This window comes from Lissotriton vulgaris, chromosome 1_1 (assembly GCF_964263255.1).
Source record: "Lissotriton vulgaris chromosome 1_1, aLisVul1.2, whole genome shotgun sequence".
NCBI classification, from domain to species: Eukaryota; Metazoa; Chordata; class Amphibia; order Caudata; family Salamandridae; genus Lissotriton; species Lissotriton vulgaris.
The window spans coordinates 790,561,618-790,587,981 of NC_141685.1; the positions used below are offsets into that span (position 1 = coordinate 790,561,618).

The window sequence follows — 26,364 nt, forward strand, 5'->3', positions numbered from 1 at the left end:
CAGGTAGGGAAAGATTATTTTGTGTTGGAAGTCAGCGCCACCATTAACAAGAGAGGACATGCCAGTGGGGGGATAGCTTGTCTTTTATCGAATCAACTAAATTGGAATTATGCCCACTATATGGACCCCTGCAACCTTTTTCAAGCAGTAACTCTATTCCGGTCTAGCAACACTGAAGTTGTTAAACCCTTAGTTTTGATCAATGCCTACATTCCACCGGAAGCTGGCTTTAATGTAACTTTGAAAAAGGTTTTTTCTTACGTTCAGAGTATCAGGGAGAAAGACCCGATGATTGCCATAGTCCTAGTAGGGGACTTAAATTGCAAAATTTCCAATCTAAGCATGAATTTATTTCGCAATAAATTCAAAGAAGAAACTCTTCACATTCCTCCGGCATTATTCCCTGAAAATATTAAAACAAATAAACGAGGGAAGTTACTTCTAAATGAGTTGACAGATATGGATGGGATTATTGCAAATGGGAGACTCCCCTCGGATTCCCCTGCCAACTTCACGTAAAAATCCTATCAGGGTGAATCGATTTTGGACTATGTAATAGTGGGGACTCACTCATTTGAGCTACCGAAGGATCTCAGTATTATTGATACGCCGTTCAGTGATCACAAAATACTTTCTATCTTTGTGAATGTAAAGCCCCCTAAATGTGATCAGTGGTCTCTAAATAGTGAATGGGTAAACTTTGGCGTTAAATCAGGAAGGTGTCATTGGAATGCAAGAGCTCAACGGAATTCCTTCCTGGCACGGTTTGGAAATTGAAAACTTTTCTTTGTTCATGAAGGTAGTAATAGCGGTGGCTAAAAACTCCAATAAGAAAAAGTCTGCTAGAATACTCCCAAGCCCCCTGAGATTGCTTAATATAGAAATCAACAAATTAGTAAGGGCTCAATATTTAGTTAGGTCTGTTGATACAGCACGAAAAATATCATTGCTAAAAAGGAAAAGGAGAAGGTTATCATCCACAATACGTAAAGAAAAAGAGGATGCCATCTGGATAAAAATAAGAGAAGCCTCTATTAACGGGGAAATGAGGCAGTTTTGGTTCCTTATAGGTGAGGGGTGTGGATTGAGAACAAGACCTTTACCCATCCCAATTGAGGAACAAATATGGATGGACTTTGTTTCTAACCTTTATGCAAGTAACAGCTCTGCGGCCCACAAGCATGGCCAAAGGTGATTAGTCTGCCCCTGGTACCATTCTCAGAAAAAGACATAGATCTAGCCATCAGAGAAATGTGGCGCTCTGGGGCAATGGGCCCGATGAATTGCCCATTTCTATACTAAAGCAAAGTGGGGCCAAATGAAGTAAATTACTCTGTCCTGTATTTAATATTTGCCTATTGAGAGGCAAGGTTCTACCTTCCTGGAAGGGAAGCATCCTGGTTCCACTGTTTAAAAAGGGTGATCGCTTGTCCCCTCAAAACTACCGCCAGATTGCTTTGTTGGATGCAATCGGCAAGGTCTTTACAAGATGTTTGCTGAAGCGAATAAATGACTGGGTGGATCATTCAAACATACTCCCACTCGAGCAGACCGGTTTTAGGAAGAACCATGGTACTATGGATAATTTAACAGCCCTCCAGGTAATAACCGATAAATATATTAGAGCCAGAAAAGGGAGAGTCTATGTGGCATTTATAGATTTTTCCACAGCCTTCGATAAGGTCGATCGACAATTGCTGTGGAAAAAACTATCTGCTCTCGGAATGCCACCCAAGCTTCTACACTTGGTACAGGACTTGCATGACAATACGTGGTGTAGAGTACTATTGGGGGGAGAAAGGGGTCTATCCCAGCCAATCCCATCTGCCAATGGTCTCAAACAGGGCTGTCTATTAGCTCCCCTTCTGTTTTCCCTTTATGTTAGTGACCTTCCCCGCACTATATCCCTCTGTGAAGGAATTGCTCCGCGCTTGGGAGACACATACATTTCTTGTTTAATGTATGCAGATGACATACTAGTCTTAGACCTTACCCCGAAAGGCCTTAATAATGCCCTACACGTATTCTCCGAAGCTCACTATCTGAAAATAAACATTTCTAAGAGCAAGGTAATGTGTATGGAGGGGAGGAAAAAACTGAAATTGGGTCACATTAGTTGGGAGCTGGGAGGTCGAAAATTGGAAAGTGTACAATCATATGTATTTTTAGGTAAAATAGTTAGTAGCAACTTGAGTAATAAACCCCATATAGATAACAGCTCCCGCAAAGCAAAGTCGCAGGGAAACGGGCTGAGAGCCTTATATAAATCAACCGGTAAAAGACACTTTGTGCATCTTTTAGAGGCATTCCGGGCAAAAATCCCTGCAACTTTGCTCTACGGTATAGAACTCATCGATTTAGGTGAATGGGGCTTTTTGGACACTATTGAGGGTTCCCTCTTGAGAAACCTAATTTCTGTCAATAACAGTTGCACTGCAGCATCCCTTCGATTAGAATTCGGCTTAAGAAGTAGCTGGGCACAGGGTTTGGCAGGAGTTATTCGCTGGGTCGCCTGTTTGATTAAAGGAAATCCAGCCACATTAAGATCTCTCATTAAAAAAGAGTTAATGTTCCCCTAAAAGAGTATTCGTTACTCATAAAGAACTTTAGGAAGGCTATTATACTCTTGGGTCTGGAGGAAGCAACCCTTTTTGACCTTTCTGTGCAACAGCTAAAATCTACATTAAAACAGGCAACATGGAAGTTAAGCTTCGAAAGGGATCGCAACTCTACTATTCTAAAGAAGGGGGTCACTCAAGTTGTTAATTCTTATCTGTTTAGACAATTACAACCTTATGCCTCTTGGAATATGCCCCATGGTTTGTTAGTTTGTCCTGCCCTAATGGCCTATCGTCGTTTGTGGGTGAGACTAGTATGCATACAATTGGGCATTTTATTGGCAAGATCTCTCATTGATGCTATTTTCTGTCCTCCCAATGAAATTTTCTGCAATAGAATTTTTAATTTTTTTAAATGCTTTTTAGAATTGTATTAAATGATTTGCATGAAAATTTGTAAAACCATGTCAATAACAAGCTGGTTTAATAAGTTGTTTTATTCTTATACTGCTCTTTTGTTACTTTGTTATATGTGAATCTCTAAGGAGTTCCAAATCATATACTCAATAAAATTGATTGATTACCCTCCTCTGTGGAAGCTCCGGCTCGGGCAGAGAAGGTGACGCGCTAGGCAGGAGTCCAGTTGCTAAGCGACCCCGCCCAGCGTCTCTCTCAGAGCCTCGCATTGCATAGTGCAATTCAGCCACTAAATGGGTATCTTTTCTCTCTCCTTTTTTAAGATCAAAGTTTAATTCTTTATCTTTAATTTTCTACATATCAAATTAGAGCATGCTTGGAGGGCTAAAGCCACACAAAATCACAGTTTGTTTTATGCTTTAGTGTTCAAAAAGACCTCGAACTCTGGCAGATGCACATGCCATTGTATGCAGTGCCATAGTTCATGAAATCACTGACCCTGCAGCCACGCTCCTTATAGATCTTGAAAAGGCTTATGACATGGTGCACTGGCCATTCATGTTTAGGGTGCTTGAAAGGGCGATATGCAGCCCCTATTTCCGACAGCTGGTTGAATATTTCTGCCTCCACGTTGGTGCAAGTGACAGTCAATGGTGTCTTGTCCGCCCATTCTGAATACAGAGTGGTACCCATCAGGGCTGCCTGCTCTCGACTCTCTTATTTGTTCCTATTCTGGAAGCACTGGCCGAGTGGGTTCGTAGAGATGCACAGGTGACAAGCATCTCCTGGGAAAGCTGCGGCAAGGATGAAGTCTTACTATATGTGGACAATATGCTACTTTATGTGCAGAAACCAGAGAGTACAATTCCAGGACCGATTCCCAAGCTCATAGGGTACATGGATGCCTCCGGCTTGAGGATTAACTGGGGGAAATCTACGTTTTGTGCCTGTCTACGGTTACATTTCACAGTGCCTCACCACCTTGAACTTGGGAGATCACTTCCGCTATCTGGTCACAGAGATTGACAGGTGTTATAACACCCTGGTGAGACTTTGGCATATACAGAGAGCTAAAAATCCCTGTTGCATCAGGTGCTCTTCCTAATAAGGCAACCTTTTTGATTTGAAATGAACATGTCCCATGGTGAGGGTGTACTGGCATAAAATATCCTCAGTTCTTAGTAAGGTGACAGGTAGATGAATTTAGCTTGAGCCTAAATTAGCAGTACTGGGCCTCATGGACGAATTAGGGTCTGAGAGACATTGACACTTTTGTGGCAATCTGTTTCCTTGTGGCCAAGAGAGTCAATGCTTGCCATTGGAGAGATGCCAAAGCCCCCACAATGGTCGAAGGTACAGAGGGTATGGACTTTTGTGCAAAAGTGGATGAATTAGTGTACCGCAATTATGACTATGAAAGAGCATATGAAAATGTGGGTAGGAGGAGTATTCACAGCATTAAAATGTATTTTCCTGTCCCTTTTCCTGTCCCAGGACGGTGCTCTGCTCCCCCATGCTTGCCCTCTTAACTGTTTGAACGCCATCTTGGTTCAAATATTCCAATCTGTCTACTGTTGGAACTGGTTTATTTGTTCTGTTGTTATTGGAATATGTTGGAAATGCCAATAAAATGATTTATAAAAAAAATAAATAAAGAGGACCTTGATCTGACCCAATTAATGAACCTGGTTCGATCTTTCAGGGTTTTTCCAACCTCTACACATGGGCAGTGTATTCTTCACTTTACTACAAAACAAGTACATCATGACAGTGGTGCACGCTTCTCTCCATAAATATTAAATGCAGCTCACTTGCAGCAGAGCAAGCTGACTTGCTGAGAGAAAAGGTATGTCTTGGGCTGTGGTAATGCAAGCGCCCCTCCTTTACATAACGTCTACAAATCTTGCACCAGCAGAGTAAGTCTTCCTTCCTTACATCATAGGATACAGTATGACTGCAGCAAAACAAGATGGCCTTTCTGACCAACAGTAGCCACAGTTCCACTTTTGTATCCCTCTGGAACAAATCTTGCAAAGCACCTAGGGCCAGAAGTAGGTAACCAAATACCGGTCGGTACCGGCCGAAAATACCGATTTTCGGCTGTTACCGACCGGTATTTGAATATTGAGATGTAGGGAGACAAAAAATCCAGAATCGGTAAAAACCAGTTGGTAATTTTACAGATTTGGTAATTTCACCAATTCGGTAAAATTACTGAATTGGTCATTTTACAGAATCGGTAAAATTACCGAATCGGTCATTTTACCGATTCTATAAAATTACCGAATCGGTCATTTTACCGATTCGGTAAATAAGAAATGCAAAAAAATGAGTTCTGAGATGTAGGTAACTTCTAAAATACCGAATTTCATGAAATTCGGTATTTAAGACTAAGTATTTACCATGGATTGAAAGCAGGTGGTAACCAGGTGCAGGCTACAAAAAAGTGCCCAAAATGCAACTGTGTGACCAGAATGGCGGCATTCTACATGATTGCAAGGCAGCTACGGCTACAGGCAGCAGGAGAGAGTGTCTGGAGAAGGGAGGAGCAGGTCTACTGGCAGAGGATAACGCTATTTCAACTAACTGAGCCAGAGATACTGCAAAGGTACAGGCTACACCCCAACACCATCCTGGACTTAATCAGAGATCTGCACCCACTTTTGGAGCACCCAACCCCAAGGGCGCACGCCATCCACCCCATGTGCAGGTGCTGTGTAACCTACACCTGCTTGCTTCTGGGAGTTACCAGGGTGTGATTGCTGCGGTAGGTGGGGTGTCCCAGAGCTGCCTGTCCCGTTTCTTCCGCAAGTTCCTAGGGGCCATGATGCAGAGAATGCATCATTACATCAGCTTCCCTGAAACTCACGCCGAACTGCTCAAGACCAAGACTGACTTTTATCAAATTGCACATTTCTCACATGTCATCGGCTGTATTGATGGCACCCACATCCCAATATGCCCACCTGCTGCCACAGAGTACATTTACAGAAGCAGGAAGTCAACCCACACAATTAATGTAGAGGTAATCTGTGATGCCAAGTACATTATCACGGACAGAGCGGCTAAGTTCCCAGGAAGTACCCATGACTCCTACATCTTCCAGAACAGTGGGATCTACACACGCCTGACAACGGGGGAATTTGGCGAAGGATACCTGCTAGGTAAAACACTGTGTCAAACTCCCTTGATACATATTGCAGATGTATGTGTATGTGTGCATGTGAGTAATGGCTTTCTCATTTCCAAATAGGGGATAGTGCATATGCCATCCGGTCTTTCATCCTGACACCCTACCTCAACCCTTCAACCCCCAGCCAGAGACGATACAACGTGGCACACAAATCTACTAGGAATATTGTGGAGCGCACCTTTGGGCTGTTAAAAAGCAGGTTCCGCTGCCTCCACAAAAGTGGAGGGGCACGGCAGTACTCACCAATCATCTGCTGTAAGATGATTGCAACTTGTGCAATGTTGCACAACCTTGCTACTAAGGAGGGCACCGAGGTGGAATTGAGCGACTATGAGGACCATGATGAACATGCACTGCCTGAACCCAACACTGCAGGAGTTGCTACACCAACAGATGGCAGACACAGACAGGCAGAGATCACATCCAACTACTTTTAAGTAAATAAAGAGACACAGCCAGGGGTTCAATGTGAAAGACGTAGTTTAATGGGCACTACGGTAAATGTCAAAAGACACATCTTTGTACTCCAAAGTGTGCCTAGCCTAAGTAGGCGGACACGGGTTACCTCACCCTAACATGTCCTCTGGAGTGTGGGCAGCATTTTTGTCTGCGCCCACGCACAACACTGCGGGATGCCTGTGGTTGGGATTGTACACTGGCAGTTGAGCCAGGGCCTATATTTTGTCGTCTGCTGCTCCTCCTAATGTTCTGTACAGGGGTGCTGCTCCTGCTAGTGGTGTGATCAGTGTCCCCTACACCTTCATCTCCTGTGTTGGCTAACTGGTTTGTCAGCAGCACTTCCATCGCTGTTCTAACTCTCCCCATCCCCCTGGTAAGATCTGTGCAGCACTGCGCCAGCCCCTCCTGCATTGCAACAGAACGGCGACATAACAGGGATGTTGCTGTTGCAAGACGGTTCATGGCCTTTGTTTGATGTTGCATGCACTGCCTTTCCCTGCGCCTCTGTGTGTGGTCTTCATGCAGTTTGTCACAAAGTGACATGACGCACTGGGACATGCCTCTCACCCCATCTGCCATGTCCCTCATGCTATCCGCCATTGAGGAGATTCCCCGGTTCATGTTTTCCATGTTACTGTTCAGGTGGCGCATTTGTCTTTGTACTGCAGTAATTGCTTTTGCCTGCAGGCGCTGTACCTTGACCATCGTGGACTCCAGACCACAGAAGACCCCGTCACCATGGCCACTTGGGCTTCCCTCCCGGACCGTACGGCATCTTGCTCCTCTGTGCACAGAAACAGGAGTGGACGGAAAACCAGCAATGTTTGCCTCCACTGGCTCATTTTGATTCTCCACCTCCCTTTCCTCCTCAGAAGAGGTTTGAAGGATTTGTAGTGGGGAAACATCATGCCTCTTGGGCCTGAAGACTTCCGACACCTCTGAGGCTGCTGATGGCGAATGTGTTTGTGGGTCCTGCTGTGGAGAGTCATAGAGCAGAGGCGATGATGGATGTTGTATGGTGCCTGCCTCTTTTGTGGCAGCTGCATGTATACTGGGTGCTGGAGGTGTTACGGTGCTGGGCCTTGCACTCCTGCATCCATCCTCACTCCTCTCCTTTGGGGTGCCCTCTTCTCCCTCTCCTGCACAGTCTTGTGCGATGACTCTCCTGTGGACAGATATGTACATTGGCTTAGTGATGCCTTCGCCGTGTATTTCTATATTAAATCACAATTCAGTCACACAATTTCATGGTCCTCAACTGCCTCTAAATGTAGTGTGTGGCATGCCTGACATTCTTTCATGATGACTGGACTGATGTATGTTGAAATGACTACCACTCCCATGATGCATTGCTGGTGGATGCAAAAGCCTGTACTGGAGTGTGAAACACACAGCCACATTGGGGGAGGGAGACAGGCAAGGGGGGAGGTATTATGTACATGTCACTTACCTTTTTTAGATGCAGCTCGGGCTGAGCTGTCAGCATCACCAATTCCAAATATGCTCTCTGGCTCCAGGGTGAACTCCACTAGCTGTTTCAGATTCGTAAGTGCCGGTGCCCTGTTCCTTCCTCTACCTGTAACATTGGCCTCTTTCCTATGTAAAGCCAACTTCTTCTTCGTGATGATCCGCAGATCATACCATCTTTTCTTTAGGTCATCCACTTCTCTTGTTGTCACCCCTATGGCGTTCACCTTAGCCTGAATACCCAGCCAGGTATTCCTCTTCACAGCCTCTGCTACCTGCAGAGACTGTCTTCCAAACAGCTGGGTATGGTGTTTTACCACCTCCTCCGCCAACACCTGCAGTTCACCTGTGCTGAACTTCAGTTTTCTTTTCCTGTCAACACCTTCCCTCTGGGAGTCTTGTGAATCCATCCTGCACTTCTGCACAGCTCAGAACAGCCAGTCAGTTCCTCACAGCTCTCCAGGATGTTCAGTTAGTCTGCACCTGCATGGGTGTGGCCACTTCCTGGTTGTGGGGGGGAGTGGATGCACAGGATTGGTTGGTTCCTCTGTTGCTTGGTTGAGGGGTGGGGTGGGGGCACGTGATTGGTTGTTAGCTCAATTGCTTGTTTTTCATATCTCCGATTCGGTATTTACCGAATCGGTAAATACCAAATCGGTAAATACCGATTCGGTATTTCCCATTCATTCCTATGGGCATCCAGGCCCATAGGGATGAATGGGAATTACCGAATCGGGATTTACCGATTTGGTATTTACCGAATCGAAGATTCCGATTTTTACAGAGTTAATAATTTTAACAATTTTTTTCCTACATACCATTTTCCATTTCTAAAATACAGAATCAGTAAAATTCGGTATTTTAGAATCAGTAAAAAAGATTTACCTACATCTGGCCCCTAGTGTTTAAGCATTCACTCATCACAGAACATGTGGAGAAGTGTGGCTCACTGGTTAGAGGAGGCAGACCTGGAAGCAGAGGTCAGCCAGGGACCAGGGTTCAATTCCTGGCTCGGCGGGGTCTTGAGTACTAAAATGTCCATGGACTCGACAATTCTCGCTCCGGTGCCTACTCAATTCACGGGTTCACACTCTGGGACTCTGGGCAATAGCTTGCTTAATCTCCACAACGGCCCCTCGCGACGGGATGCCTGGCTTTCACCTTGTGGATACCCTGCTAGGGTTATCTCACAGGGGAATACCAGGACGGGTTCCCTAAGCAAGCGCTTAGAAACCGGTGGGGATTTACGCTATATAAATTCATGTACATTTACATTTACATTTACAACATGTGCAGTTCAGGTATCAGGGGCATGTTGGCTGCTTTAGATCTCTGGAGCAGGTGCTTCATCCAAGGAGTTGTGCTGGCATTTTTACTTGGGCGTCATTCTCTAACATGACATGTGCAGTTACTGTCACACCTCATGGAGTCAAAGATGCTTCAGCCCTATTCTGCTGGACTTGTTGCTCACAATGATCAACGGTGTATCCTCATCATCCTTCCACTCGCTCTGCCTGCTTTTAAAGACATTCAGATGGATCCCCACTGAATCCAGAAAGACGGTCAACCACGCACTCATCAGCAGCCGACTCAATTACACAACGTACTCTATGCGCGTCACCCAGAAATTCATCAGGAAACTACAGAACGTTCAAAATGCAGCAGCCAGACTGGTCCTCAACACCCCCCACCTCAGCCACATCACTGAACACCTTCAACAACTTCACTGGCTCCCAGTCAGCAAAAGAATCACTTTCAAGATCCTCGCACAAGCCTACAAAGCACTCCACAACGCAGGACCAGCATATCTTAACTACCACCTCTCATTCCACGTACCCGCCAAACACCTTCGCTCCACCCAACTGGCCCTATCCACCTTTCCACTGATCCACAAGACCAGAGATGAAGAAAGAACATACACCTACCTCGCTGCCAAGACCTGGAACACCCTGCCTTAACCCCTCATGAAATCCCCACGCTAACTCAATTCAGGAAGTATCTCAAGACCTGGCTCTTCGACTGAACCCAAGCGCCCTGATGGATCAGCAAGCCTGCTACCCCCCTCAGCGCCTTGATGCGAGTGAGTAGCCTCTCTTTATAAACCCCTGATTGATTGATTGATCCTAAAAGCCTTGTTTAGAGTCACTCTGAATTCTGCTGCCACTACTGGAACTCCTGCTCTTATAGCCTGCATTCTTTCTACTGTCACTGAGACTTGATGCGAAAGCCTCCAGCTGTTATTTCTGGTATAACCAGCTACTACTGCTGCTGTCATGGCATCTGACAGGCACCATATGGAGGTCTGGAAACAAGCAGGGGCCCTGGGCCACTGATAAGTTGGCTGGAGTAGTTTGCCTCTGTTATATTGAGTCTGTCCAACTATAGCTCTGCAACTTCGACCAGCATTGGTTATCAAGTCCCATATTATACATAGAGTGCACTGTTCCAGTCTGTTCTTGGTCCAGATGTGGATAATGCTCCATATTATGATGAATGTGCTGCTCTAGGGCAGCCGGAAACTAGTTCTGCCTTGGAGGTAGCGCATTCAGTAAAATTCAGTGCGGCTAGTAAGGTTGTGCAGACTTCCACTCGACTGCACTTAAAAGAAGACACAGATTCCCCCTCCAAGTGGGTGCAGTGAAGTACAGCAGCTTCCAGTAGGAGGTGTCTGGGGGGTCCGTGGGACCCCTTTTCAACCCTCCAGAGAGCTGCTCTCATTGGGCACATTAACAGTGCTTCACCTTTTTGTGGAACACTGTCAGTGCACCTCCTAAGGACATGGTTACCTTGACACCCACTTCTGTAATATGGCACAGGCAAAGAGGCAAAGTGGTTCCCTCATTTGCAAAGGAGAGAAAAATCTCTTACAATATCGCTGGCTCTACATGTGCACCAGTACTATCGGTGTTACAGATGGGGTTGCATAATATGCAGCCCATTCTGTAATACCAAAAACACACAAAGCGGGCGCACATGCTTGTTGCGCGCCTGGGTACTTTTGCATTGTAAAACCCCAATTTACTTCTGGTGACAGATCCAACTGCATATATTATGAACCTCAGGCTCATTTATGTCAGAGACAATACAAAGGATCCTTAGGTCAAAGTAAGGATGTATAACATATATCACTACTTAGGTACTTCCTGATATGTAGCCCAAACAAATACCACTCTAGTAGTGTTCCACTTGTGGAGCTAAAACACTGTGATGCAAAAAGTAACAAGCTTTTTGACTCCATCTAGCAATTATCAACACAAGAAAGCGGAGTTTTTAAGCAGGTGTGTGTCTTCTAATCATAATCATAAGCAGGGCATATGACTCTGCTGCAATATGGTCGGTCTTAAGTGGGTACCTGTTACTAAGGGGGAAATATAGGCTGGATGGAGCTAGTCCTGTTAAGGGAGAGAGAGAAAGAAAAAAACTTTGGGGCGATGATAAGAACGAGTAATAGAAAATCATGCCAGAAGTGAGGAATTGAGTAAAAAGTTAGTTGTGCCAAAGTGAAAGAAACAGTGATGAGAAGAGATACGGAACATACTCAAGAATGGTTAGAGTGACAGCTAAACATCATATGAGAAAGACCAGGATCTACCCTCATTTTACATACTTTTTAAACCAGACAGCTTTTGATAATAGGGCATGTCACACAATTTAGACATGTGATGTAAGTTCTGGGATAGCAGTGCATGGTGACGTTCAGAAAAGAGGTGCTTTGATTAAAGCCTGCCCATGGTCAAGGATTCCAGTACTGAATATTTAGAAACAGATTTCTCAAGGTACCTTAACTATGACTATCTCATCACCAGTCAGTAACAATGGATCTACATTATCACTCTTGCAAATCAATGTACCGCAAACATGTCATGGAGCCTCCTCACCTATACTGGGTCTGAGATGCACAAAATGCACATTTCTCACTGAATGTTAAACCCAATAGGTTGGAGCCTATGTTGTACCTTTATTGAACCCTTTCGTACTCTGAGTGTGAAAGTGGCTAGAGGGAAGAGAGAGGTCAAAATGATTCTCAGGTAACAAAACTAAAACACACTTCAGTACTGCTTGCCACTCCCAATTAGGTCTCTTTCTATTTCCATCATTTGTAATCCTGTTTCTCTCTCTCTCTCTCTCTCTCTCTCTCTCTCTCTCTCTCTCTCTCTCTCTCTCTCTCTCTCTCTCTCATATCTATCCCCCCACTTCTTTAGGTATCATTTATTCATTGGTCTCCTCTCGTTTGTTCTTTCTTCATCTTGTATCACACTCATTTATCTTTTCACATTTTCTCTTCCTCTCAGAAGACTCTTCTTTCTTGCTCCTACCTCTTTCTCTGTCACACCTTACTCTCTTACATCTACTTATGCATGCCTCTTAATTTCCTTCCTCTTTTACACCCACACCTCCTACCCCTGCTATCTACTACTGCTATCTTCCACTCCACCAAACAGAGCCATGCAAGGATTTTTGCTACCCTAGATGAGCATACCATTTCTGTGCCTTGAGATTACAGGTAAATGGGGGGGGGGTTGGGGGCAAGCCATAATGTCCTTGCCCTTGAAAGAAACCCATGGTGGGGTGGACGCAGAGGGCAAGCAGAAGGCGCAGCAAATGAGCCCAGTTGCAAGATCGCAGTCTCTATATTAGTCTAGTAGGCAGACAAGCACAACAAAGCAAGTAGTCCCAATGGTGGTTCCTCCCAATAGCACAGTAGTCCTCTGGTAATGTGCAGAAAATAGAGCCAGCAGCGTGTGGTACAAGTCCCGCGCAATGTCTGGTTAGACTAGACTCAGCTAGTAGCAGGCAGCAGGGTAACAAGCAGAAAAGCTATCCAGTGAGTCCTTTAAGCAACCGAGCAGTGAGCAGGCAACAGGCCAGCAATCAGAAAGCATTCAAGATGAGTACTTTAAGCATTGCAGCAGTCCTTCTGACAGAGGTTCAGTTCCAGATCTAAAATCTAAAAATGCTTCCCCAAACATGGGGTCAGAGCTCTGTACTTATGCTCTTAAATGTCTTTAATGTAGGGGATGATTACACAAGAAACCTTAGAAGTGCACAAAACTCCTTTTTTACCCAGCCATGGCTCCAAACTTCAGTGGGGGGTAAATCAGCCCTTTGTGTGAGGGCAGGACACAACCTATACAAATGTAAAGTGTGAACTGCCTCTCCCTCTCCCAGCCCAGGAAGACCATCAGTATGCAGATGAATGCAGATGTAACCCTGTCACACCCAATCCTTCCTGTGTGGTGGCTGTCTAAGAAAGTATGCACACAATGTAGCTGTCACCCAGGCCTAGACATGGATTGGAGTGAGGCTACAAAGCACAAAGAGTCGTAAGCACAGAGAAATGCCCACTTTCTAAAAGTCGAAATGCAAGAACAAGGGGACCCTACTCACGAAGGAACCAGGGTATATACTTAATCTAGGAAACAGCGGTTCCGGTGGAATGATATAATTACTTTGTATAGTAACCATAAAGCATAATAGCAATACAAGGGTTGTGGGGGATGTCAAAGAGAGAAATAGACGCTCACAGCGAGGGAATTTGGATGCAATAGTTGTTTATAAATGAAATCCCTGGACACGTGTTTCTGGGTCGTGGAGAGGTACCAGACCTGAGAATACTTTTGGCAGCCTACATAGCAACCCCATACATACGCCTATTCCCTGCTGATGAAGGGTAACGACCCAGAAACACGTGTCCAGGGATGGCAGGGGCGAACCCACTGGTGGGTGGAGCTGTGTGCGACCCCATGGATTACTGTTTATTAAGGCTCCCTTGAGCCGTTTGAGCTGACGAGCTCGGGATCACGCACCTGCGCGCCGTGGAGAGGTACCAGACCTGAGAACACTTTTGGCAGCCTACACAGCAACCCCATACGTACGCCTATTCCCTGCTGATGAAGGGTAACGACCCAGAAACACGTGTCCAGGGATGGCAGGGGTGAACCCGCTGGTGGGTGGAGCAGTGTGCGACCCCATGGATTACTAGACTCTAAAGAACATTGTTTGGCTACATTCTTCTGTATATCCCTGTGGAGTACTCCTCATTTCTCATGGACAGATTCTTTAGCTCAATTACAATGGCTGGTAGTGTCCTGCAAATGTCGGGGCACTACTCCACTTAAGCTCCTGGGTAGATTCTACTTGGCACCTACTCTGGCTGCTTGTAACCAGTACACTCCTATGAGTTGTTCTACCTTTCTTTGGTGGACTCTCAAATAGCACTATTATTGATGCTCTTCAGCACACACCACCGAGCCACGCTTCATCACTCCTGAATGACTTATTAAAACTATTCACTATGGGTCAGACTCCGACCATCTGTGCATGATCCCATAGAGCAGCAGTTCCTAACTTGTGGTCTGAGGAACCCCAGGGTTCTGAGACACATTACACATTCCCAGGGGATCTGCAGGTCTCTAGTGCCCCCCCCCCCCCCCCGGCCGTCTCTCATAATTTAAGGCATTCAATTAATCAATCAATTAAGGCATTTGTAAAGCACGCTACTCACCCGTGAGGGTCTCAAGGCACTGGGGGAGAGGGGGGGGGGGTGCATTGGGATCGGCTGCTGGATAAGGAAACACCATGCGCCCTCACAGCACACAAGGGGTAGCGGGACCAAAATGAAATCAGGCCAATCACTATTCAGCCTAGATGCAAGCTGAAGGGTGCTCGGCCTTATTTTATTATCAGTCTCCGAGTCGGCTCGCACAGCAGTGCTGGTGTCCCCTTATTTATAATTGTGTGCATGTTTGGGCCCAGAGCATTTTTTAATGCCCCTGTTCCCTCCCCACTTATGGCCACCTGTCGTCTGCAAGCAGAAGTGCTGTGCCTCTTGTTGTTTCAGGCTGAATATCAACCAGGCACATGATGCTGAACAGCAATCGAGCACATTAAGGCCTGGGCCTGCAGGAAGGCAATTCTCCAGTTGGAACCTCTCCACAGAAACACATGAGTGTTTTTATATTTGTTGCTTCATTTCTGCAAAGATTTAACAGTAAAGTTACTTGTATATCCAGCAGTTTTCGGGCACCAATAAAAGTGTCAACATAACTCTGATGATTAATGTACCTGCTGGAGAGAGATGGGAGTTTTGTCTAGTGGCGGTTTTTATTCAGCTAAGGTAGTGAAGATGGTTAATATGTCTGCCGCAAACAAATGTGTGTTGTGCATATCAAAGAACAGTATTTTATGTGCATAGCTTAGTGGGGTACGGCTTCTGTCAGAGATTCTTTTGTTACTGTGCAGTTCATCATAAGTTACAATCGTAACCTAGCACATTGAGCTATGAACTACCATCAAAGAGCTACATGCAAACTGCATGGTACAAGTTAGAAAGTTATTTTTTTCCCTGTCTCTCATTATCCTAATGCTGCTAAAAAAGGTTTGTTTGGCTAGAAATCATTCTTATAATTAAAGTGAATTCTACCCAGTGTGTTATGTTATGAATTCTGACCAGGCACTCTTAACAAATGCCTACCAGTATGGATGACATGTGAATATTACACCCTGTAGTCCCCTTTGCCTTATATAACTTTTTCTATATACGGATTTAAACATGTATGAATATTTGTCTCTGTATGTGTGTGATGTAAAGTGCTCCAACACCCGACACTGGTATGACAGGCGCTATAAAACAAATGAAATACATGTGACAGAAGGGCTATATAGAGATGAGAGGCACTATTGGAGGGTGATAGTTAGGTAATCATTGAAGAGCCCCAACAAAGATTGTTGTATCTTGGTGCACAGTAAGGTCATCATTTACTATGTTTTAAAAGCTAATACGATTGAATATCTAATGACAAATGTGTTGTAGAATGCACCATTCTGTACCAAATTTTCTTGGGAGGAGACCCCCTCAAAGCCCTCGTTTGTAGTGATCAGGCTTGCTCACAGCACTCGTTAATCACCCTACTGGGGCTGGTCTGACATAATTTGCCAAGGCTTCTCTGGGTTCCCAGTCCGGCACTGGTCTGATCAGGAGCTCATACCACAAAATAAAAAAAAAACATAGAAAATGTTATCGCTGAGATGCAGCACCAAACTTCCATTAATTTGTTTTTGATTTTTCATAGTTTTTCAGTATAAAATATTAAAATCTTTAGTACTTTAAGTATATGTTTGGTGTGTACTTTTTTGTGTATTTTTTGCAAATTACTGTTTTAATGTTTGAAATTTAATTCGTACAAATTGCTTGGGGGTCCCCAGCTTTCAGCAGTGACTCATTGGGGGTCCTCAGGTGTCAAAAGCCTGGGAACCACAGCAATCGACTTTAGCCGAGTTGCCTGTAAATAGTGCATTCTGCTGTGTTGCTCCACTGTGATTGCTGCATCATCTCTACACCATATACTGTGACTGCACTTCCATGGCAGCCATTACTATACAGTGGATGCCTATGGGTTGCTCACCTGTTTGCGCTGAGTGGATTGTATAGAGTATCCGCCTTGCCTAACTGTGCTATGTGCATACAATAGGCTGCTCTCCTGTCGCCGGTGGGTGAATTCTATAGACATGCTAAATTAGAGTACAGCAATAAATTCATATAAACTGTAAGCATTCTATACTACAGCACCTCTTCCTGCCATTAAATGCCCATTAAATGGTGATCTAGCACCCGTGCTTAATTTGTGCCAGTGATTGTTGGTAGGCCCCACAAGACTGGGATTTAGTTACCGACATATTTTAAAAAAGGCTCAGGCACTGAATGAATAGGAGCCCTTTCCAGGGAGTCCTGCTGCTGACAGTTTCCTCCAGGTTCCATTGACCTTTTCCCTCCAGCTGTTAGTATTACAGACAATACTCTGTAGAAATGAAAAGCAAGGCTGCAAAAGGGAGTAGGATGGCAAAAGTTACCGGATGTACTAAAACTGTCTGCAGCAGCACTGACTGTGCTAAGACTGATGGTTCCGGCCTCTACCCCTATTTTTAACATTCACAAGGATCTTGGAGCTGGTTTCATTTCAGATCAGATTGCGGTTGCCCCCATAATGTGCTGGCTGAGAATTTGGGCCCAACTATCACCCAACCTAAATTAGCTGATCATACAAGACTGCATTTTGCTGGACAAGGGCCTAGATATACCTTGGGTACGTTACATCAAGTCTCAGATGGCTTCTCTTGGTTGTCCAGAGCTATTTTCGAGCCCAAGAGCTCTGGGTAAACCAGCCATTAGAGACCTGAAGCAGCAGTTTTTGGATAGATCAATGCTGATTAGGGAGGATAGGGAATTAGTTAAACCTACAGTGAGAAGTTTTGTCACATTGAGTTTAGGTAGACAGTTGCAACCATATCTAACATACATAAATATGTCTTACCACTTGTTTGTTTTAATTAGATTTAAGCACAACATGGTTCCCTGGCTACTAGCCTTCCCGAAAGGTTTTTTTTAAAGAAGATTCATTAAGACCTTGTCCCTGTGACAACTTCTCAGAACAGAACATTCTTCACATGATATTTTTCAGTGAGTTCTATGTCTCGCTACCTAGGAAAATTATGTATGTAAATGTATCATCCCCCTCCTAAAAGGCCAAAACTTTGAGAAAGTTAGACCAGTGCTAGCATACCTACAAATGTTGGCATCACCAGTGGTGTGTTTTTGGGTTGCAAGTACATCATAGGCGCAATCAGGTCTAGGAATAGGCTCATGGTATCATAGATGGGATTATGTTGTAAATTGAGTTATTTATTTAATATCATGTGTTTTTTAATAGTATATTATGTAAATAGTAATTTTTTTTGTGATTAATGTAGATTTATATCTATGTATTTATCTATCCCTGAGGACATATTGTGTTAAATACTGTGCCGTAATCTGAGAATTGGACCAACAAATTATGTATTAATGCATTGTTTTGTATTATAATGCTCTGTGTTATGCACTTTGATGGTTTTAATCTAACCAAATGAAGTTAACCTTGAATTGACTGTTACTATATGAAAAGGAATGTATTGCACTAATTTCTCTGCTTTTTTTAGGATAATGCAAGCTTCTCTGAAGCGGTGAACAGACAGTAACAATGGAAGAGAGCGAGCAGGTATAGCACTGCAATAGAACTGCAAGATTTCCTAATACTTAGAACGAGTGTGGCCATCATTGGTGCCAAGGCAACAGTAGCCACGGGTGTGAGTGGACCAATGCAACCTAATTGTATATTGTATTGAATTGAATGTAGGATTTGTATAGAGCTCTGTCATCCCAAGGGTATCCTGGCACTGAGATTACCCTACAGATGCTATGAATATTTACAGTCATGCAAGGAGGAAAGAAGTACAGCTACAACTGAGCATTGTTAGTCCCTAGGAAACAGCGATGCTTTTAGCTTCTTTCTAAAATTCAACAAATTCTCGGTTTGTCTGAGGTCAATCGGTATTTTGTTCCACAGACGTGAGGCTGCAGAGCTAAAAGATCTGCCTCCCATCTAAGTTTTCTTAAATCTGGTTGTGCTCACTCGTTTAGCTAATGACGAACAAAGGTTTCTAGCTGGGACATACCAAGAGAATTTGCTCTGCAGTGGCCTAGGTCCCACTTTGTGCACTGCTTTATGAACAATGCAGAGTGATTTAAATTGTATTCGCTGCAAAATTGGTAGCCAGTGGAGATCCTTCAGAGATATAGACACAGAGGATCTACACTGTCTCTTTAATGCTAATTTAGCTGCAATTGTTTGAATTCTCTGCAGCTTTTTGATCAGAGACATTGGCACCTCAAGTAGCAAAGTATTACAATAATCTAGCCTGCTCAGGATGACACTCCTCACCACCTGTGCCCTAGCAGAAGATGGCATCAGCTGAAGTATTTTCCTTAAGGCTCTAATCAGAGACATACAGGTGCAGATTGTTCTATTCACTTGTCAGTTTAACTGTAGACTGTTATCAAATAATACCCTCAAATTACGTAATGTGTTCGACATAGTTAATGGAGTGACTGTTGGGAAAGGCCAGAAATCATCTAAAAGCGGGCAAGATATTGTGCCTCTCCTTTCCTACCCAAACAGATGCCTGCTTTAATATTTGACACTATTTTTTCAAACTATTCTAGTTGAGTACCTTGCAAATCCTTCTTGAGCAGGGTGGACTTGCTCGCAACTCAGTTCATGTTTTACATCCAGCTTTGAGGTGTGCCAGGGGTAGAAATGGGTAGTTGAAATGGGTGGTTCCAGTGGTAGAAGAGGGCAACGGCCTCTTAGGACATATTTTGGGCACCTGCATTATCTGATGAATTGTAAACTGTAGACTGTTATCAAATAATACCCCCAAATGACGTAATGTTTAGGACAGAGTCAATGGCGTATCTGTTGGGATAGGCCAGAAATCATCTGGAAGCAGGCGAGAATTGTGCCTCTCCTTTCCTACCCAAACAGATGCCTACTTTAATATTTTACACTATTTTTTCACACTATTCTAGGGGAGTACCTTGCAAATCCTTCTTGAGGAGGGTGGACTTTCTCGTAACTCAGTTCATGTTTTACATCCAGCTTTGAGGTGTGCCAGGGGTAGAAGTGGGTAGTTGAAATGGGTGGTTCCAGTGTTAGAAGAGGGCTGCGGCCTCTTAGGAAATATTTTGGGCACCTGCATTATTCTGATCATTTGCGGACGACACAAAATGCCTCTTGCATAGGCCACTCTGCGAGTTAACCCTTACTACCTAACCAGAACCCTCAAAATTACCCCCACGCTCACAGGCATGTTCCAGGCTGACAATCACTTCCTGGAACGTGGCGAGGCTCAGGCCAATTCTCACTTTTAAAACTGAGGTGACCTACCTGAACAAAAGCTACATCATCTCCTACAGGAGACCTGGGCTTTAACTCCATTGGTTCTATATTGCTACTACAAGCTCTTCCAACCTGCAAAACGGTCCATCTTATTTTGGCATCCGTCAGGGAACCTCTCAACTGTTATCAAGCACTCCTGTAAGATCATAGCTAAACCCCTTCCAGGTGGAGAGTTTCTACCCCCCTACTTTCTTGTCCATCGCTAATTAAACTGCGTTCCTGATACCTGAAATCACCACTAACAATGTGTTTTTGATGCCTTAAAAGTTTGCAGTTTTATTCAACATCACGTTTACACATTTGCAAACTTCATAGTTATATCAACTGTACATTTATTGTCCATGTTACATCTTTACATTTTACTGGTCTTTGCCCTTGTTTAGCTCGCAGTATGGACCCAGCCTCCTCAATTTCCCGGGAGCAGAGGGACACCCTGTTTGGGCCTCTGATTTACGGGTCAAGGCTTCAACTTGCTACCGATTTGGAGGGTGTCCGTCTGGACCTGCCTGGGCCGCAAGTGCCGTCCTGCTCGCCCTGTACCCTTCTGTGGGCCCTCCCTGCTCCCAGGGGTCACTGCTGTGCGGCATCCCAAGGACCTTATTTGAGCATCTACTCTATCTTTCCAGAGGCTTGTATCTTTCTTCCTCGGTACCCCCCAGTGAGGCATCCCAAGGTTCCTGCAGGAACATCACATCTACTTTTTCTATGGTGGCATTCTGCCCCTTGCTCTCTCAGTGCCCCTGCCGTGCAGCATCCCAAGGACCCTGTGAGAGCCTTCCATCTACCTTTTAGTAAGTGTTCTCTTTTTACTATCTTCCTTGTGTTTGTTGCCCTTCGCCTTTACCAGTGCAACTGCAACTCCTGTGTCTTTTGGTGTGGGTGGGTCGGATTATTCTCTCTCCTTGGTGAGGGGGGGTGGTTGTGATTCCCTTGTGGCGTGCTGGCCCTCTTATCCCCCCCTTGCCCTACCTTGCTTGCCCCCTGATTGGGGGGCCCTTGATTATTCGAGGGGTACCAATCCTGGTCGCCCTTTTCCTAGCCCTTAAGCAAATGGGGTGGGGGAGGACTTCCCACCCCTGAATGGTGTTCCACCCGGGCCCCCATCAGGTCCGGCTTTGCCTTCCCGGCCCAGGTTTCAACCCCTTCCATTTGGAGAGTTGCCCCCCTCTACTTTCTTGCCCGTCTCTAATTAAACTGCGTTCCTGTTACCTTAAATCACCACTAACAACGTGCTTTTGGTGCCTTAAAAAGGTCGCAGTTTTATTCAACATCACATGTTCATCCATTTACAAATTTCATGCTTATATCAACTGTACATTTATTGTCCATGCTACATCTTTGCATTTTACTGGTCTTTGCCCTTGTTTAGCTCGCAGTATGGACCCAGCCTCTCAAATTTCCTGGGAGCGGAGGGACACCCTGTCTGGGCCTCTGATGTACGGGTCAAGGCTTGAACTTGCTACCGACTTGGAGGGTGTCCGTCTGGACCTGCCCGAGCCACAAGTGCTGTCTCCCTCGCCCTGTACCCTTCTGTGGGTCCTCCCTGCTCCGGGGGTCTCTGCTGTGTGGCATCCCAAGGACCTTACTTGAGCATCTACTCTATCTTTCCCGAGGCTGAGTCCATGTATCTTTCTCCCTCTGTACCCCGCAGTGAGGCATCCCAAGGGTCCTGCGGGAGCATCACATCTACTCTTTCTATGGCGGCATTCCGCCCCTTGGCTCCCTCAGTACTCCTGCCGTGCAGCATCCCAAGTACACACTGTGAGAGCCTTCCATCTACCTTTTCGTAAGTTTTCTCTTTTTACTATCTTCCTTGTGTTTGTTCCCCTTCGCCTTTACCAGTGAAACTGCGACACCCGCGTTCTTTTGGTGTGGGTGGGTGGGATTCTTCTCTCTCCTTGGTGAGGGGGTGGTTGTGATTCCCTTGTGGCCTGCTGGCCCTCTTATCCCCCCCTTGCCTTACCTTGCTCGCCCCCTGATTGGGGGGCCCATGATTGTTCGAGGGGGACCAATCCTGGTCGCCCCTTTCCTAGCCCTTATGCAAATGGGGTGGCGGCGGGCTTCCCACTGCTGGATGGTGTGCCACCCGAGCCCCCATCAGGTCCGGCTTTGCCTTCCCGGCCCAGGTCTGTAGCCCTCCACTGAAACGTCACAGCCTGGCAAGCTGTCCTAATATCTGGGTGTAAGTAAACAGGCTCTAAATTAAAGTCAGTGACAAGTGTTTTCTTTTAGGTGGGCAATACTTTATTATATATTAGACTATATCATTGTCTTTGCGTGGAAAGTTATCCCATAATTCCATTTTCCACTTTTCTTTCTTGCCTTTACAGATGCTTGGACTACCGGGACCACCAGATGATGGAATTGAGCACTCAGAAGAAAGTGAGACACCACTGGTAAGTGGACGGATTGTGGGGTTTGCCTAACTGCTCTTTTCCTAGGGCAAAGAAGTGTAGGTTAATATCAGGGAAGTCCTCTCTAAACCCACCACCAGTACCCAACGTGAATCTCATGCCATATTGTAATCGATAGATAGAAAGGCCGAGTAATATCTCGAGTTCAGTGGGAAATAGGATTCCCCCTCTCCATCAACAGGTTTTCGGCTTTATCCGCCACCATCAATAGGAAGTTTTAGACCATGTGACTCTTTAGTAATCTACCCTGGCTGTTAATATGCCAAAACGGAAAATGGTGCCACACACAATAGAAGGAAGAAAAGTTAAACCAAAGAAATCCCCAGAAATGTGTGGAAGCCTTTTTTGCTGCTCCAATATAATTGAGAGTGTAGTTCAGTAAGATTTCTTATTCAGATTGACCGCATGCTGTACTCCCTGTACCTGTTTTCATCACCCACCTCCTGTATTTTCCCAGGATACGCTCCTGTACTTGGAGAAGCCATGCTCCTCTGGAAGCGCGGCAAGGCTTTTGGCGGATTCAGTGGTCCTCAGGGTCCATTGCAGTTTCTCTCCCTTTACCCGCTTCAGCATCCTCCTTCGTCTTTGAGTTGTTTTCTTCTCCCTTCCTCCTGGGTGCTTCTTCCTCCGACACTTCTGCTTCTGCTTCTCTCCATCAATCCCAGGCGTCTGATGTCAGGTCTTTAATACTCTCGGGGTTAAAGGGCCCACCTCCTTTCATTTCCTCTCTGTCTCTTTCCCGTTCCAAGGGAAGTTAACAATGGAGGTGTTTCCGTGAGCATCCACACTAGGTTCCTGACTTGCCCACCAGTTCTGTGGAGAAAAGGCATACAGGTTGGTTCCTGTTCGTCCAGGGACGTGCAACGGGGCTTCTCCATTTGAGTTTTCTACATAAGGATCACTTTCCCTCGCCTCCTCCTAACACATTCATCTCAAATAAAACAAAAGATTTCCCCATACTCTTAATAAACTGTTATCAGAACGTAACAAAAACACACAAACTGACAGCGACCAAACACTTCTTTAAGCACTTGGAATATCTCCTTTTAGAGTTCCCCTCATTTGAAATCTTGTTAGTGGGTGACTTTAACATCCGGGGACTGGGGTGCATCAACAATGCAGTACACAAAACCAGAGAACAGCAAACAATAACTACCCTACTGTCTAATTATAATTAAGCTCAGTGGAACAAATCTCTCAGTCACACGACCCTCATACTTATCTCCTCACCACATTCAAGGGTATCTCAACCATAGACTATATATTCCTGTCAGCCCCCCTGGGATGCCATTTGGTCTAATTGGAGTTTTGAAATCGCAAAGAAAGTGACCACAATCCCTTGACTGTAACACTAGACCTACAAGCCACCAGCAGCAGCCAACGTTAAAGAAGTGGGGCAATCCTTACGGTCCGAAGCTCACACTCTAATCAGGAAAATCAAATGGCAAGCATCAGGCGCCCCCAAGGTGGGCAAATGGCTCAAAGATGTAACCTTGAAATTCAACAACAATCCCCAGGAGAACTCTTATCACAGTTGGGACAATCTAATGTTCAAGCTAGGAGACCACCTGACATGTGCTGGTGCCTCACATCAGCACTCCAAGAATCCACCCTGAAAGCCCCACAATGGGGCCATTGTCAACGCTCGAAGAGCACTAAGGAGGGAAACTCGCTCTCACAAGCTAAATCCCACTGTACCCTCTTGAAAAAAACGTATTCAAACTGCTCAAAAAAACTAACCTGAGAAGCAACAAAGCTCAACAAACAACAGGAATGGATAAAAATACATCAAATGTTAAAAGCACATCATACTCCTGGAACTAGATCAACAAACATCGATCCTCCAAAAGCACAAGGAGGAATGCGGTTTGGGAAGAATCCTAGGTGCGACATGTTAAAACACCATATATCAGTAATCCCTCAGGCACCTGCGATGCTCTCAGCAGGGGGACAAATGTCTACACTATACCTGCCCAGGTTTGCAGATACTTAAAAAAGATAAAAAAACAATTGAGCCCCAGGCTCTTACGGCCTTCAAGTCAGCATATTTAAATGTGCCCAGGAGGACTGGGCTAAGGTGCTAACCCCCCTTTTCAACCAAACCTTCACTGCAGCACAGATCCCAGTCTACGCCTGGTGTCTCCTCAAATTGCTAGAAGAATTGGTTGTGGAAAACGACATCTTACCTTACTTCCAAACTGTGTTTTGCGCTGCTGCTTCCACGGTTGACTACAAAGTATTCCACTACACCCTCAGGAAAAAATTAAATGCTTGGGGGATACCCCGGCCCCTGCTTGGAGTTATTATCTCACTGTACTCAAACATATGGATGCTGGTGAAAACGGGCCCCTCCACCGTATCCGCAAAAATTGCTACCAGCGACGGCCTGAAGCAAGGGTGCGTCCTCGCCCCCCTCCTTTTTAACCATTATACTGCTGACCTTGGGATCTTCCTGGAGCGCAGCTGCATGCTCCCACTACAATTGAGCCACTCAAAACGACACATTCTAACAATATGCTGATGACATCGTCATAATGGACCATACCCAAACCGAAATCCAATGCGCCTTGAACAGGCTAGAGGAATATAACGGCTCCAACTCTCTCAAATTCAACCAGGACAAAACCGAAGTCCTGAGTTTTGTTCACCGCAGAAAAAAGAAATTCCTAACCTGGTGCACAGGAGCTGCATCTATCAAAACAATAACAAAGTACAATTATCTGACAGTATGGTTCAGTTAGTACTCCAGACACCTAGCCGCAATGAAAAAGAAAGCCAGAGCCATAATATACAGCTTGATCCGTCTCTATTAGAGGTCATGAAAACCACTCTTCTCATGGCCTTACATTAGGGTGACCAGAATTTTAAAGCCAAAAACCGGGACATTTCACAAACATAGAAGAAGGACTACAATTTTACTTCAAGCAATGAGAGCGTTCCTCAGCAGAGAATTACAGAACAGGGAGTAAGAACATACATACAATGCAATTTTTAATTCCAGTAGTTTGACTGTTAATTAAATTGCTTTATTGAAACCCCTGCTAACTATCCCTGCTTTGTAAAACATAAAAAACACCTCTCACTGTTTTCAGTCGACCCTCTCCAAAAACGGGGACATGAGCTACATTTCTTGAAATTTGCTGGGACAGCTGGTTAAAAACGGGGACCGTCCTGGCAAAACGGGGACGCCTGGTCACCCTACCTTACATTAATGGCAACAGGTCTTTCCAAAGGCATGCGCAGCTAGCCTAGACCAAACCCATGCTGGGCCTACAATCGAGTTTTTCAACTCCCCAAACACACATGCAGGGCAAGACTATTGCTAGAGCTGGGCCTACCAAGACAATCGCTCTCCTGCGAGGCCGACACCTTGAAATACTATATAAGGGTTTTAAAAGCTCCAGTTACTCCAACACGTTCAAAGCACTCCTAAAAGAAACGTCTAGAGCCAGCTGTAAAATCACTCGAAAGCGAAGCCTCTGCACTAAAATCAGATTTTATTTCCTACACAGCCTGGAAAAGGGTCATAAACAGGCAGCTGAAATAAACCTCACACCTACTGGAGACCCAGTCTTCAAAGGCCTCAACCACCTTATCCCCTTAGAATGAGTCCTTTACCGGGGAAGCCTCAACCATACCTCCTAGACAGTCTAACCCGACTGGCCTGCAGTAATATCTTTTTTATGCTCCTGCTAGGCATGAAAGTGGCCATTTTCAACCAATGGTCCCCATGTCAGTAGGAGGGGGCTTGCAGAATATGCAAATATGTGACAGAATCATGGCTCCACCTCCTGGGCTGTTGCCCCTCGCTCGATGCCCCTAGGAGATCTCGCCTAAAGCCACTTTACCTAAAAAAGGACATCCATTCATGCATGGAGGCATCAGCACTATGTTTTCCCACATTGGCACACAAACCCTAGCAAGGTGTGGCAAAACATCTTTTCGCTTGAAGACCTACTCCACCCCTGCCTTGCCCCTCCAACCTGTCACTGCTGTTCTAAAACTGATAAAGGACTATCTTAAGGTGCAACTCTGCACTTCCGCCAAGTCCCTTCTTCGGGGACACTAACACCCGCACTTTGCAC

At 45.2% G+C, this 26,364-nt stretch overlaps 1 protein-coding gene across 2 annotated transcripts in view; it reads left to right on the top strand.

The window, feature by feature from the left end:
- Nucleotides 1-26,364, top strand: part of ANKRD45 (ankyrin repeat domain 45) — a 360,539-nt gene that overhangs the window by 23,590 nt on the left and 310,585 nt on the right. For both annotated transcript variants that reach the window (XR_015299695.1, XM_086936369.1), the window contains exons 2-3: nt 18,067-18,125; nt 22,196-22,261. Coding sequence is in view for 1 of the 2 variants with exons in the window: in XM_086936369.1 (XP_086792495.1) it covers nt 18,108-18,125; nt 22,196-22,261 (84 nt within the window). In the remaining variant the exon portion in view is untranslated. The remainder of the gene's footprint in view (nt 1-18,066; nt 18,126-22,195; nt 22,262-26,364) is intronic.